This window comes from Motacilla alba, chromosome 2 (genome assembly GCF_015832195.1).
Source record: "Motacilla alba alba isolate MOTALB_02 chromosome 2, Motacilla_alba_V1.0_pri, whole genome shotgun sequence".
In the NCBI taxonomy this organism is placed as follows: Eukaryota; Metazoa; Chordata; class Aves; order Passeriformes; family Motacillidae; genus Motacilla; species Motacilla alba.
The window spans coordinates 63,133,351-63,148,689 of record NC_052017.1 but is presented as its reverse complement, the minus strand read 5'-3'; the positions used below and the strand labels follow the sequence as shown (position 1 = coordinate 63,148,689).

Genomic DNA, 15,339 nt, shown 5'->3' with positions numbered 1-15,339 from the left:
AGGTAATGATTTTAAACTGAAATAGAGCTTAAGATAGGTACACAGAAGAAATTCTTTACTGTGAGGGTGGTGAGACACCGGAACAGTTGTCCAGAGAGGTAGCAAATGGAAATATTCAAGGTCAGGTTGGATAGGGCTCTGAGCAATTTGAAGATGTCCCTGCTCATTGCATGGGAACTGGACTAGATGACCTCTAAAAGCCCTTTCTAACCCAAAATACTCTATGATACTATGATTTGATGAATGGCAAGGAGAAATAACTGTATGCTGGGTGAATGCACACACCCATCCTTACCTATGCCCCTCCAGGACAGGGCAGAGGAGTTTAGTATAAGGGAGCGAAGCTCAGCATGGGAAATGGGGATGAAAGGGGTTGTAACGTTTTTTCTCACTAGCCAAATATATTTTAATTTGGAATAAATTAAATTAATTTTCATCAAGTGTATTTTGCCCATAACAGTAAATGGTAAAGAATCTTCCTGTCTTTATCTTGACCCATGAACTTTCCTGTGCCTGTTGTTCTTATTTTTTCTCTCTGTCCCGCTGAGGAGCGGGGAGTAAGAGAGAAGCTGGGTAGAAATTTGGTCCTTATCTACAATTAACCCACCACAGCAATGTATGATTACACCTCTTTAATCCCAAAAATCAGCAGGAATCTGTTACTTCAGCTCCAATGTGCTTCTGAAAAGCTTTTGTAATAGTTACTGCACCTTAATATTGCTTTGATGAAAGCAGTCTTTAGGCAAGACGAAGCATAATTTTCCCACTATCAACAGGGAGTCCTGTTTCAGTATGCCACAGATCACTGCTACAGTTTATAAGCAATAAAGTAAATTTATTCATTTGAGAATATTGTTTCTTATATCAAATAACTTTTAACAGTTGATAAATGGAATGAACTTAACCAAGCTGTAAGCTGTATGAAGAGGAGAAAATGAAACATTCATTTCTTAAAAGAAGGCACCCGACAAATAAGCAAATTAAGGAATATTAATATTCAACTCCACTCTTTCTTTTTGCAAGAGCTGGCTTGAAAAATTCTTGAAAAACAGGTCTCAAATGATAAATGCCAATTTGACAGAAGATAATTGATGGAAGAATGCATCTACTCACTGAAATTGCTCAGCAGGAACCTTGTTCACCTGTCAGACTCTGCAGGCTGATGAATTTCTGTTAGACAGCTCTCATGCTCTAGGGAAGATGAGGAGGACTTCCACGTCTGCAGTCTGTGAGCTTTGGACTTCCAGGTCACTGAGGCAGTGAGAAATCCTCCTGCAATGTCTGGAATGTAGCGCCTTGAAATCAGTTAACATAGATGCTGTACTGTGAAAATAATAATCCTGCCTTACAGATATAAAGACTGTCTAGATGCAAGCTGGCCTCAGACAAAAATGCGTACTTTTAGTCATGGCATCCTTAAAGAACAGCTCTGCTCATAAAAATGGGAGAGTCTGCCTTGTGCCTGTTGGTCAGTGGATCTGGTCATCCACCACCTGTGTTTTTAACCTCATGAGACTGCAAAAGTCCTTTTAGCGATATAGCTGTCATTTTATAATCTGAGCATTTTGCTTTCCTGCATCAGGATTAATCTTTCACTTGTTCTGGAAGAGACAGCATAAGAGTATTTAAAAACCTTTAAAACTTTAAAATATTCCATTAAGTTACACTCATGTAACCTCCTGCAAATGGTTCTCCCTCCAATGACACTACAAAATTAAAAGACATTCTGTTGCCTTGAGTAATGAGTAATTTTAGCTAGATCTAACAATTCTGATAATTATATTAACTTTGATGGACTTTGAGGTTTGTTTTTTTTTTTTTTTCATGAGATGCAAATATTATGGGACAGTAACTTTGGACCTGTTTTCCCAAAAAAGTGAAGAAGGAAGATCACAAGGCATCGTACTGCAAAGCTTCCCCTTCGTAAACCTGGGACTCCACTGAGCATTTCAAACTTCAGAGAGATAGACAGTTCTCAAAGGCAGAAAATTCCCATACATTTTGTGAAAACTGATTGCTGGAGATGGATTGAAATTAGTGCTCCCACTAAGGAAAAGCCAGTTGCAGATCAGCCAGTTGGCCAATCACCATGGATATAATGAACAGGCAATCGGCACACATTTATTTCAGCAGCGGCATATGTTGCCACATTCTCAGCCAAACTGGCAAAAGACATGAGAAGGAGCTGGAAGAAGTACTTGAGCACTGAGAATGGGAAGGACTATGGAATGGGGGAGACAAAAATAGTTTTAAAAAACTTCATTAGTTCCAGTGCTCACAGAACAACTTAACTTTGGTACCTTAAAACTGCAGATTTTTCCTTGAATAAAGGAATGTATGAATCTCTTATGTGAAAGACATATGGATTCTGCCTTTTAGTCTGTATTTCTCTAAGTGGATGATATATTTATAATAAGGATGATATATTTATAATAAAATGCATTTTTTGAGAGCCTATGTTTCATTTGTGAGTAGCATGAAAACCAGGTTGTTCTCTTCTACAGTGCGAAGGAAATGTAAAGTGCGAGCTGTTGAAAATTATTTTCTAACAGGAGAATGAAGGCGATGCATTCTTTTTCTGGTAATGGCAGAATGGAGTAATGGAATCATCAATACCTGTATGTAAACTCAAATCATATGAACTCAAAAGAATAATTAAATTTTAATTTAAAAAAGCTAGATTGCTTTTCATTTTTCAATGTCATTTCTTCAGCCTACATGAGAATTTGAAGACACTGAATGGTCTATTCAAAATAAAGTAACTTTAAAAAAGATGCCTGATACAAATAAGATATCTAATATTTTCCTCTGTTACTGCAAAAAATTGACGTATTAGAGCCATTACATGAAGTCATAAATGCACACACATGTATACCTACATACATAAAGCATTATGTATATTACATCTCTTTTTCCTAGTCATATTTAGACTTGTTGTAGTAAAAAAAAGTACAAGGAACCTCATGCTGAAATGAGTTGCTGGACTAACATAAATACATAAGGCTAAGAATCTTGATGTGACCTGATTTCTAATTATACAACAATTCCATAAGTAACTGCTGAATATTTAAATCTTGTATGTTTGTATATATTTGAATCTTCATTTACTGATATTCCGAAAGCATCTTCAGAACTCTCAGTATCAAATGAGCTAATTTGAAATAACAGATTCACTCCTAGATACTAATGATTAATTGGAAGCAAAAAACATACCACTGGCTAATTAAAGCAATACAGTAAAGTCATTACAGCAAGAATCAAATAAACACCATTTTAGCTCAGCCTTCCCCATAAAATTTAAGGAAACCTCTATTTTCAAAGATCTGTCTCTTCAGTATACAGGTTACTTCCATAAGTTGTGTGTATGAGTAAAAAGGAAGTACCAATGAATCAATAAACAGTTATAAACTGAAAACTTAGTATGGTGTTCCAAGAAAACAAGATTTTACAGAGATCAAAGAATCACAGAAGGGTTGGTTTTGGCAGGGACCTCTAGAGTCCACCTGGCCCAAGCCGCCCTACCCAAGAAGGGTCACCTAGAGCCAGTTGCCCAGGACCATGTCCAGATAGCTTTTGAGTAACTCCAAGGAGGGAGAGTCCAATGCCTGACTGGGCAGCCTTTGCCAGTGTTTGGTCAGTCTTGCAGTGAAAAAGTGTTTCCTGATGTTCTGAAGGAACCTCCTGTGTTTCAGTTTGTGCCTGTTGTCTTTGGTCCTGTCACTGGGCACCAATGAAAAGAGCCTGGCTCTTCTCAGTCTCCCTTCAGGTATTTGATACCTGATAAGATCTTGAAAACATCTTCCATGAACCTTATCATTTCTAGGTGAAAGGGCCCCAGCTCCCTCAGCCTTTCTCCACTGGGAGGATTCCCCAGTTCCCTGATAATCTCTGTAGCCACTCACAGGACTCTCTCTCCTATGGCCATGTCTCCCTTGTACTGGGGAGCCCAGAACTGGAGACAGCACTCCAAGTGTGGCCTCACCACTGCTAAAAAGAGGGGACAGATCACCTTCTTTGACCTGCTGTGACTTTCCCCAGTGCATCCTCCTAGTGCAGTACAGGGTTCTGTTAACCTGCTTTGCCACAAGGGCACATTGTTGCCTCAGGACCCACCACATGCAGTTATATTCATAAAATATATTTTCTTCCTGTTGAACATACTGTTTAAACACCTAGGGTGATTTTGCAACATCAAGGCAGATGTGAGCAAAGTCTTCAATATGTACAGACAGTGCCAATATGAACAGCAGCATTTAGATGCATCTGTTTACTGCTTACTCAGTAAAAACAATTTCCTAGTGGAAGCTATGGGATGCAGGATATAGCTAGGAAAAGAATAAATAAATACTTGATATTTTATGAAGCTAAGAGAGATTCAGAGATGGAAGAGCAAAGGGCTCTAAGCTAGACTTAAAGATCTTGAATACATATCTTTGGACTGAAACCAGTTTTTAGTTTAAAACCCGAGGGCAGTTCAGAGTTCTTGTACCTCCCTGTCATACTGCTTGAGTACACAATGAATGTATACAATAAAACCATGCTGAATGACACAGAATTGCTCTATGAGAACAACTGGATGTTTGGCTTATAGACATGAATATTATTGCTATGTAAATAATAATACAGCAATATTAACATTAAAAAGTTAAAAGTCAAGTACATGAATTACTGAAACAATGTTTGATGCACTGTACTGAAAGAACTTAAATAATTTCTGAAAGAAGTAAAATTCCTTGTTGCAAGGCCATGCTGGAAATATTCTAGGTTTATTTTTGTCGTCATTTCCCAATAGAAAGGACGTATGATACATTTGAAGGCCTCTATCTTAAAAGTATATATACTAGGAAAGCTTTCTGGTTATGAATAACATTTATAACTCTTCTGAGAATAAAAATAATAGTCTCACATGTTACATAGTTCCCTTACTCTGCTACTGGGAAAAGGCAAGGTTTCAGATGCATCTCTCAAGGCAATGAATTTCCTCTTCCTTATTTTAGTACACATATTTTGCTGAAGGCTCTTTAAGCCTCCCATGCAATCCATGGCAGAGCTTTGGTCTGAACAACATTAACCTCACACTCTCTCATTCCTGGAAAGTCCCTACCATGAAGACTTTCTACAGAAAGCCAATACTGTATCTCACAGCAGTATAGCATCAACAGACAGGTCCAATCCAGTTTTTCCAGGGTTATACAGGTCAGAATGACAAAACAAAGTGGCTTAAATTTGGCACTGAAATGTTTTTATTTTCAGTTGTTGCAGAATGGGCACATCCCACTTTTAATGATCTCAAAAGCCTATGTCATAAATCAGGCACCTAAATATGAGCATTTGGCATTTTTGTCTCAGTGTTTTTCATATGAACAATATTTGTCTAAGTCTAATGGACCTTGATATTCAGCAATGATAGCTACTTTCCAAGCAAAAAGCATACCTAAAAAAAAAAGCAAAAGAAAACAGAGAGAGCCAGGAGACAACACTTTAAATCAAAACTCGCCTGTGCAATTCTCAGGTCCAGCCTGAAGCTATGTAATTTGAAATATGAAGTACTTTCCAGGAGGATGAGATACTTTTACTGTAGCTAGTAAAGCAACTCTGGGTTGTCACAACAACGGTAAATAGACAGATAAAATAAATCAAACTGACAAAATGTACTGTGATAAGAAAGTTCTGCAGAAGTACAAGAACCATTCTGACTATTTCATTTCATTTCATTTCATTCAAACTGAATTACGCTCAATAAATAAAATACAACATGATGATAAAAAAAACCCTGTCTCTGTCTCCAGGCTACTTACAGCATAAGTGGATTAGATTCTGTGCATAATGAACTAGTAAACAGCAGACCCATATAAAATGAGGAGAGAGAATTTGATTTCAAACGCTGAAACAGTATGAAGTTGACAATTGCACAGAGTTATTAGCCAAACGCTAGGCAGTCAGCCAGAAGGCTTCAACAAAAATTGCCTTAAGCAAGAGCAGCAACCAAGGGGAGGAGTTAACAGGGGAAAAAAATAAAAGGGGGAAAAATCCATTAAAATCACTCATGAGATGATATTTGTCATGAGAAAGGCCAGAATGACAGATGATTAAGATCTAGTTGATGGAAAAAAGTGCAAAAAACAAGAGCAGATTTATTGTAAGAGGAAGACAGTGAAACAATTTGCATTACCAAATACAAATCTAGAAAACTCCTCCATTAACAGCAAAGGGACAGCCATTTTATTCTGTTAGTCTGTTGTAATTCCCTTTAGAGTTCACTTGGATAATGAGTGATTAATGTCTGTGTGCCTAAAACTAAAACTGTGTCCTAATTGGGTTTGGCTGAGCTAATTGCCTCTGATCAATAAAACTGACACATAATACGCTTGCCCTTCAAGAATTTCAGACTGGGTATCATTGCACTTCCCTCAAACCGTGCTTCTGATATCCAGGGGAACAGAAATTGGTCACGTTCATAGAAAGTTGGACGTAACACAGAAGAACCTAAACAGAGCAGTAAGCACTGGGGAAATGTGTGTTTTATTTGACTAAAAACCCCTTGTGCTTCATGGCACATCCCACACACTCACATCAGTTTCCTACACGTTTACAGTCCCTTCTCTGCCATCAGCATTTCTGTGCTGTCCTTACACCAGCACAGAGACTCCAGTAGAGCCTTTTAGTGCAGACTGGGAATACAACAGTGGAAGCAGGGGTCCTTCCCAGAACACCTCCAAAACACACAGGTTCTGCTAAGGTTCTCTCCCACCCCAGTGTCCCTGTAAGCCTGCTCCTAAAGCCACACCAGCATTTTCTGGCACTGCAATGACACAGAAAACACATGACTTTTTCCTCAAACCAACCAATTATGCTTTATAGCCATGGGGAACATCTAATCATAGGATACAATGCCTACTCTAGCAAAATTAGTCACAAGTGCAATAAAAATAGCAGATACGGTGTAACTACTTAATACTACTCCAAATACCATTGTAGGGCATTCATTCATGCTTAATACAGCTTTTAAATTTCCTTGACATCAGGGTCAAGGTTAGTTACACAAACTATGGAGTCCACACAAGGATGTTTTCTTCAGCCAGTTGCTACCAAGTGCAGCCCCTCAGACCATTTCCACAGAAGTGCCACTGTGAGAGCCACTGGAAATGGCATAAACTAGTATTCTGCTAGGAGGCAAGGATACAACACTCTGGCCTCTGCTTTGGTTCATGAGGATTGTCTACGTGGTCCTCAAAATACCAAGTGAAACAGTATGACAGAGATCTCCCCACCCAGCTTAGCCAGGAGAAAGGAGCTTTTGTAAACAACCCTGTGACTGTGTCAAATGCCAGCTGGCCTCTACACACTTGAGCTTGGTGCCACACAAACCAGTGGTGGTTATTAGGGCGTCCTTGTGAGATGAAATAAGCCATGAACTGTACTTAAAATATCATTGGTAAAATTTTGCGCATCTGAGATGCATGCCCTTGCAGAGAAATAAATACTATCACATCTCTATTTTGCTTTTCTATGCACAGCCGTGCCCTCTAGTGGAATTGGCTGGTTTGCTGAGCGTTTTTTCCTTTTCTCAAAATCAGCACACTCTGAACTAAATTCACCAGCAGGAGTTATGATCCTCACTTTCTTTTTGGAAGCTGCTGTATTGTTAAATTTAAAGAACTTAGTTGTACAGAAGTTTCAAGATACTGAGAGAATCCAAATTATAAAATTTTAAATAAAGTTGTTGCTTTTGAGGCAGCCTTCCTATTAGTTGTTCTTTTGATAGAAGAAAATCCTGCTTTGTGGTCTTTTACACAATGTCAAAGCCAAGTCAACTAATTTAGGAAGAGACAAAAGGAACTGAAGTAATCTGGGACCACTGCTGACCTATCCAAGACTTTCATAGCAAAAGCACACAAAAATGACAGAAAACTTCAGTAACAGTAGAAATTACAGTTTCAGGCCTAACTTCCATTTGCAAACTCACTGGTGGAGAAACATTCAGAGCTCACAATCTCATGCAGTAAAAATACTAAAGACTAGGAATAAAGCGAAGGCAGAAAAGAAGATGAAGAGAAAGATAACAGGATAACAGGAAAGATAACATATTCTGCTTTCTAAATAGTTTTCAGGGTCTGCCAGCTTCAATGGTGACAGCAAAATTTTTATCAACGTCTTCATGACTGCATAGAGCTGTGACTGAAGATTAAGAAAACATGAAGTCATCCCACTCAATTAGGAGAGTTACAGCAGCCATGTTGAGATAGTCACTCCCATCACATCAGGACATGTTTTACCATCCCATCCAGTCAGGTGTAACTGTCAGCTGCTCTTGAAATCTGTCTATCCCAAGGTATGTGCTCTTGTCCGACCCCCAGCTGTGGTGTTTGGAGGTCCCCAGGATGAGGGAAGAGATGAGAATCTGACTCCATGTTTCTCAGAAGGCTGATTCATTATGATATGATATGATATTATATTATATTAAAAATGCTATATTAAAACTATACTAAAGGAAAAGAGAAAAGAATACATCAGAAGGCTAGAAGAGAATGATAATGAGAACGCGTGACTGACTCCTCAGAGTCCGACACAGCTGATGGTGACTGGTTATTAAGTTAAAACAATTCACATGGAACCAATCAAAGATGCACCTATTGGTAAACAACCTCCAGACCACATTCCAAAGCAATCGGATAATTATAGTTTACATTTATTTTCTGAGGCTTCTCAGCAGAAAAATCCTGGCAAAGGGATTTTTCATAAAATATCACGGTGACACCCCAACAGCAATTAAGGTCCTGCAGAAGGAGGATTGTAATGCCTGTTTAGCTTCATGACTCTGCTTAGCCACTGATTCCCTCCACACGAAGTTTTTGCCAACAGTTCAGAAAGGTAGGAATTCATCAAGTCTTCATTCACTAGATACAATGTAAGGAGAACAGGAGGTGAGGACCACGGAATTTCACAATTATTTTTATCTATTGCTACAATGTGCCTCTTCCCCCAGTCTTTTTCATAGAAACCGTGAAACTGAAGCAAGATATGATTTGATTATTATTTGAGAATTATAGTTCACTTTCATGCTGTAAAAAAGGTAGTCCATTAAAAAGTTAACCTCTAAACCAGGTCTTTGAACCTATATTAGCCTGGAGATTAAGTACCATGCCTGTTCTTGTGTGAACTGAATTAAGAATATTTTTACTTGGTATACAGAAATTATTCTTCCAGTTCTCTTTAGGATTGGGAATGATTACTGTCCATTTCTTCCTCTGCCAGTTACAGGGGGGGAAAAAAAATCCCAACCACACAAACAAAAAAAAACCAAAAACACCCTCCCTCACAACTTCCTTTATTGAGATAAAAAAATACTCTCTATTCATGTAACATAAAAACTTTGTGTCAGCTGCAGAGACTATTACATAGCTAAACCCCAACAGTTAGTACAGGTAAGAGCAGAAATTAACTCTTATTAGAAAGCTATAAAGGTTAATTTGGAAAAGGAAGCTCTTAGAAGCTGCTAGAAATGGTAATGAGGCCTCAGGATACATGAGACTATGACAAATAGTTCTTAGCATATAATGCTTAAATTTAGTTTCCACTGATATAATGTAACCCTGCTGAAGTTTTGGGCATATAAAAGTTTTTGATAGGTGCCATCCTTTCTTTTCAGCATGCAATGGAATTCCCGCAAGAAATGTTGAATCAGATCTTTAGACACTTTCATTAAAGTCTTTATCAATTACAATGGTAGTAGCAGAGTTTTAGAATTAAAATTTGTCTCAGGTATTTCTAACAATATTTAAGCTTTATATCAGTCCAGATCCAGCCAGCTAAACAAAATATGTATAGAATTGAAGAGCTATAATATATAGTAGTCGAGTTTTAATCATATTCTACAGATTATTAAAACCAAAAAGTCTTAAATTTGCACCCAAAATATAAAGATTGTTAAACCATACTATCAGCAAGACTTAAGGAGGACGAAAATTACTTCTACAAACCTGAGAGATTCTGAAAGGGCTGAGAGTTTTGTTCACTATTTCTAGTCAGTTTGAGAATGTCATATTAGAGGTTATCAAGCTAACTGCACTCAAAAGAAGAGATCAAGACATAAACCAGATAGATACGTACACAAACTACATTTCACATCATATCAGCATAATGGGAAAGGATTTAAAATCATCTTTAACTGAAAAGCTTAACAGGCATGAGCCTGGTGTCTGCAGTATCATGCTTTCAGAGCAGTCTTAATCTAAAGTCAATCTAAATGGGGGTCACTAAAGCCTAGGAAAAGGTGGAATTATGGAAAGGCACAACTAGGGTTGACTTTGTGCTGCAAAATCTATTACAGAAATGTAGCCTAATTTATGCCTCTAATGGAGTCTGATCTAGAAAATAAAAGAAATCTTCATTTGACATAAGGGTTGTACAGTCAAATACATTTCTGTGTTTTGCTCTAAAGATTTATTGCTACTGACTTATATCACTTTTTAGATGTTCTTTATAGATGTGCAAAGCACAGAATGCCTATGCACTTTTTGTACAGACCAGTATAGCCAGTCACAGCGAATTTGCAGAGGATACTACATGTGCTTGTATCACAGAAACAGAAGAATAAACTAGGAAGTCTTAGCTCAAATTCAGGTCAGAATTAATAGCAAATAACCAGCCCTGAACTACTTAATTACTAAATGAACAGAACAGGTCATTGAGTCTAAAAATTTATTAAGCATTAATTTTATCTCTAAAAAACTTGACCCAAAGCCCCTGGCAGAATATTAGGTGGCACTGTGCTGAATTAACACCTGAAGGATCTGTCTCAGAGCTGTTTGCTAAAGTAATTGCTAATGTACATAAATATTAATAAATTAGTATCAATATGTAACTTGTATTCAGAAAGAAGACACGTAATTCAGCTTTAGTGATGGAAATACTATAGCTCTGCACTTTCTGGACAAATTGGGGAATCTCCAGATCAGACCAACACATAGAAGAAGTTTGGAAAGTGACTACAAGGTGGAAAAAAAGAAACTAGGCCTATTCAGTGTAGAAACAAAAAAGAAGATCAAGCTAAACATGTGAGCTGATAAGGAGCTTGCAGAATCTCCTTAATTTTAAATTCCTAAGAACCAGTTAAACAAAGTTTACACAGTGTATTTATAATTCATCACAGCCCTTGAGCAGGGAATGTGCTTTTAGAAGTTTCTTTCAATCTTGTACTTCTAGAATTAGTGACTGTTAATACTATCTCAACACATTTCTTCTCCCAAATCCTACACAGACATGTGAAACAAAACTGTACAGCAGTTTATGAATAGTTTTTCTAACTGTAAAAGTAGCAATGGAGTTTAAAAGTGCTTATTCACTGTGAATTAGCAGGGCCACCACTGACAAAAACCATTCACAAGAAAATTGAAAATATGTAACACTGAAGAAATTAATATGATTTCTCAAAGGAAAGCTGAAAATTAAAGGTTAAAACCCCTCCCTTGTCTTCTGAACACTTTAACTCCTGTAACAGTATATATTACATAAGGCCAGATTGCACAGCTTTTGCCAGCATTTGCAATACGTGTCTGTGAATACATCAGAAAATGCTTGATTCAAGGCCTTCCCCTCCTTGTCTGAAGAATTAACTGTGCAGGCAAGTGGGAAGTCTCTATTTTCAGATATTGTTGTTAGGTCAAGTATGAAAAAATACCTTCTAAATGCCATAATTTATTTTTTTTTACAGAACTTTATATGCAGTCTGCCATGAAAGCTGTCTTTCTGACCTCAAGATAAGGCAAGCTACATCAATTTCAACGTTTGGAATACCAACTCAACTATTTGTCTTTTAGCAGGCATTTAGCTTTTAATTTGAATTTATGCCACAGAGCAATATTTTTTTTTCCAATAAGCAAAAACAGAAACAATTTAGAAGTCATATACTCTTTTGAAACACACAAGCTATGTTGGGATTATGGTGTCAATTTTCTAGTTGATTCAAAGTACCTCCAACCACTCCTGAATATACTTCTGCAGTATCAAATGACACATCCAGCAGTGGCCCTCTGCACACATGCTCCTTGTAAGAAATTATTTCAGGTCTCTTCATATTTTTGGAATTTTCAACCAAAAGTGAATTGGTTAGAAAATAAAAAGTTTTGACTTTGAAATCTCTGCTTTTTCTAAAAGTTGAAGTCCCAATTAAATGGAAATCTAAGATTTCCCAGATCCATCTAAACCCTACGTCCATATCTTTCGAACATTAACTAGAAACACACAGGGTGTGAGACTGTTTTCCTGTTACTGTAACTGTAAATATAGCCATCCAGAAAGACAGGCCAATTGATCTGAAAAGGTCTTGTCCACTTAAACTGTCTGAAGATTTGCTGAATGACTCCTAACACTTATTATTTGAGCAGACAATACCTAGAAATTTAACTTAAACTTTTCACTGGATTATTTACAATTTGTAAGAACAGCCTTTTTTCTTTTAGGTCATTGTAAGAATTGCTAGTATCTATAAAGCTGTCTCCAAAGAAAATAGTGGAGGGACACATAGACAAGCAATTGAACTACCAGCTTTGCAAGGACTTGGAAAGGTTATCATCTATCCCTTACTCCAAGAACCTGGCAACCCTAGGGACACCCAGTGGTTTTGCTTCCCATACTTTTATGATTTATCACAGAACCTGATTCTCTGAGTTCACAGGATAGGTCAGGTTGGAGTAGACCACAGTGGGTCATCTGGTCCAACCTCCCTGCTCAAGCAGGGTCATCCCAGAGCACAGGGCACAGGATTGCATCCAGATGGATCTTGAATATCTCCAAAGAGGGAAACCACAACCTCTCTCGGCAACCTGTTCCAGTGCTTGGTCACCCACACAGTCAAGTTCTTCCTCGTATTCTGGTGGAACTTCCTGGGCACAGTTTACCCCTGCTGCCTCTTGTCCTATTGCTGGGCACTACCAAGAGCCTGGTTACATCCTCTTGGCACCCTCCCTTCAGACACTTAAATGGGACACTTACACGGCCCTCAATTGCCTTTTCTCAGGGCTGAACAGGCCCAGCCCCCTGAGCCTTTCCTTGTAAAGGAGATGCTCCAGTCCCTCGATCAACTTTGTATCGCTAAGGAGGTCACTCCTAAGCTACCACCGCTGAAGTCAAAATCATTGCGGTGAGGGTCCCAACCTGCCAAGGTGCTTTCCTGGGGCCTTTAAAATAATCTCTAAAAAGCCGCAACTTCAGGGGTTCGCACGCTGCTCAAGATCTGTCTCTGATGCCGCCCGGGCTTTCAGCGCAGCTCTACCCTCGCACCACGGAGGACGCAGAACGAGAGGCTCGGCTCTCCCAGGCCAGCCCCCCCGCTCCCAACTCCGCCAGGACGCGCAGGGAGCCGGGCGGGGCGGAAGGGACGGGGCGGGCTGAGGGGAGGCGGCACCGGGGGCGGGAGCTCAGCCGAACCCCGCCCGCTCCCCGCCCTCCGGCGCTGGCCTTCGCAGCCGGGAAAGGCCGGGAAGATGCTGGAGACGCTGCGGGAGCGGCTGCTGAGCGTCCAGCAGGACCTCACCGCCGGGTGGGTATCGCCTGCGGCACCGCGGGGCTGGCGGGGACAGCGGGAGAGGGGCCCGCGTCCCGCAGCCCGGCCGGGGCAGGGGGGGAAAGCAGGTGACCGGGGGCCGGGGAGGCGTGGACTGGCACAGGGAGGGAGGAAGAGGAGGAGATTGCGCAGACGGGAGCCACTGCTGGGGCCGGTCTGTCACCCGGGGTGCCCTCCTGAATGCGGGGACGGGCTGGAAACGGGCTCCAGGGTCCCGAGTCCCGCCGTGTTCCCGCCTGGGCTGGGCGGCTGATGGCGGGCTGGCGAGCCCTGCGGTGCCGCGGGCAGCTCTGGGGAGCAGGAGGAGGAGCCGCTGTGCCCGGGAAGCAGCTGCGGTCAGGGGAAGGAGAGAGAGAGAGAGAGGGACAGACAGACCGCTGTTGTGAGAGAAGATGTGAATGGGGTCAATTAATGCGCTTGAATTTTTTATGAAGTTACCGACCTTCAAGGTTTCATGGATCAGCGTAATCCCTTAAGGAGCCTTTCTGGGCACCGCTTGGTGTGTGGAGAAACTTGCTTTTCCTTGGAAGATGAGTTACTGTCACTTGGGGAAAAGGAGTGCAGGACAAGCGGCTGGAACAGCCCCACGCTTGCACTAAAAAGTAGAAAGATATTCTTCCTACGTTGTCTCACAAGGTTCATTTGGGTAGGCCCCGTGTCGATGCTGTTTTTAGGACAAGCAGGCGGCCCAAGTGAGTGTAACTGGAAGCCAGCGAGTGTCCGGAGGACAAGGTCATGCCTGTGCTGCAGAGCTGATGGCTCATGATGAGCCACAGGGGAGTATTGTGTTGTAATCAATTACTTTTAAAAACTGTGTGGTCTTTGGCAGCGTTAAGGCTGCCTTATAATACCCCTATGGTAAATATTTATCTATAGTGAGGAATGTCTGTGTACCCCAGAAACTTAAAATAAGCAGTTTATCATTACTTGCTTGTATACCGGTGTGTGATGGTCAAGAGGAGCTGATAGAAGAGGCTGCCAGTTAACATGCTTGCATGTTATCTGTCTCATCTTAGCAAACAACAACTGAATATTAAACTGCCTTAAAAATACAGACAAAAGCATTGCTTTATTTCTGTCTGACTTTCTCTTTTGCTTCTCAGAGGAGCTGATATCTTAGTTCAGTGTAAGGCTCTTTTGAAAAGGGTGTTATTCACAAGGGTAGGCATGGAAAATGTTATGACAGAAAGGTCATAACTTGCCAGATCTGATGGTCATTTAACTCTGTTGTTCTGTATTTGTGTTTTCCATATTTGCTGCAATGGAGTCAGTATATTTCCATGTATTTTGCTTTCTTCCTGGTGTTGCAATGTTTTGTTCTGAGGACAGTCCCTGATTTCATAATGTCCATCTTTGTGTTTTGGCAGCTCCATTAATGCGCCCTTTTCCCAGTGTCCTGACTTAAAGTAGTATTTTCATCTGTGGTGTAATCTCTTTTTGTTTTATTTTTGGGGTTTTTTTGCCATCGGGAACCTGTATCTCTGAACCACCGTGGCAGAGGCTATAGAAGGGATCTTTTTTTTTTTTTCCCATATAGTGTCCCCATATAGCCAGAACACAAGTTGGCCTGGTTTGCCCCCTCTTCCTTCCTAGATCGTGCAGCCTGATTTCTTGGTGTTCTGGATTACTCTGTTCTGCACCCCACCAAAGTGGTAAAAGAAGTCATTTTGTGATGTTGAGACTTCAGCTTAAAATTGTGTAACTCTCAAAACTCAAAGAAAGTATTTTTGGTGTCAAGTTGTGGCCAACTTGTTAACTACACATAAATGCTTGCA

General features: G+C 40.1%; 1 protein-coding gene across 2 annotated transcripts in view; it reads left to right on the top strand.

Moving 5' to 3' along the window:
- The first annotated feature begins 13,390 nt into the window (after positions 1–13,390).
- DTNBP1 (dystrobrevin binding protein 1) overlaps positions 13,391–15,339 on the top strand; it is a 63,601-nt gene continuing 61,652 nt past the window's right edge. The window contains exon 1 of one of the 2 annotated variants that reach the window (XM_038124989.1): positions 13,391–13,540. In XM_038124989.1, coding sequence (XP_037980917.1) covers positions 13,485–13,540 — 56 coding nt within the window. In that variant the 5' untranslated portion in view covers positions 13,391–13,484. Of the gene's footprint in view, positions 13,541–14,170; positions 14,341–15,339 lie in introns of those variants that run through there. The other variant, XM_038124996.1, reaches the window with a different exon arrangement.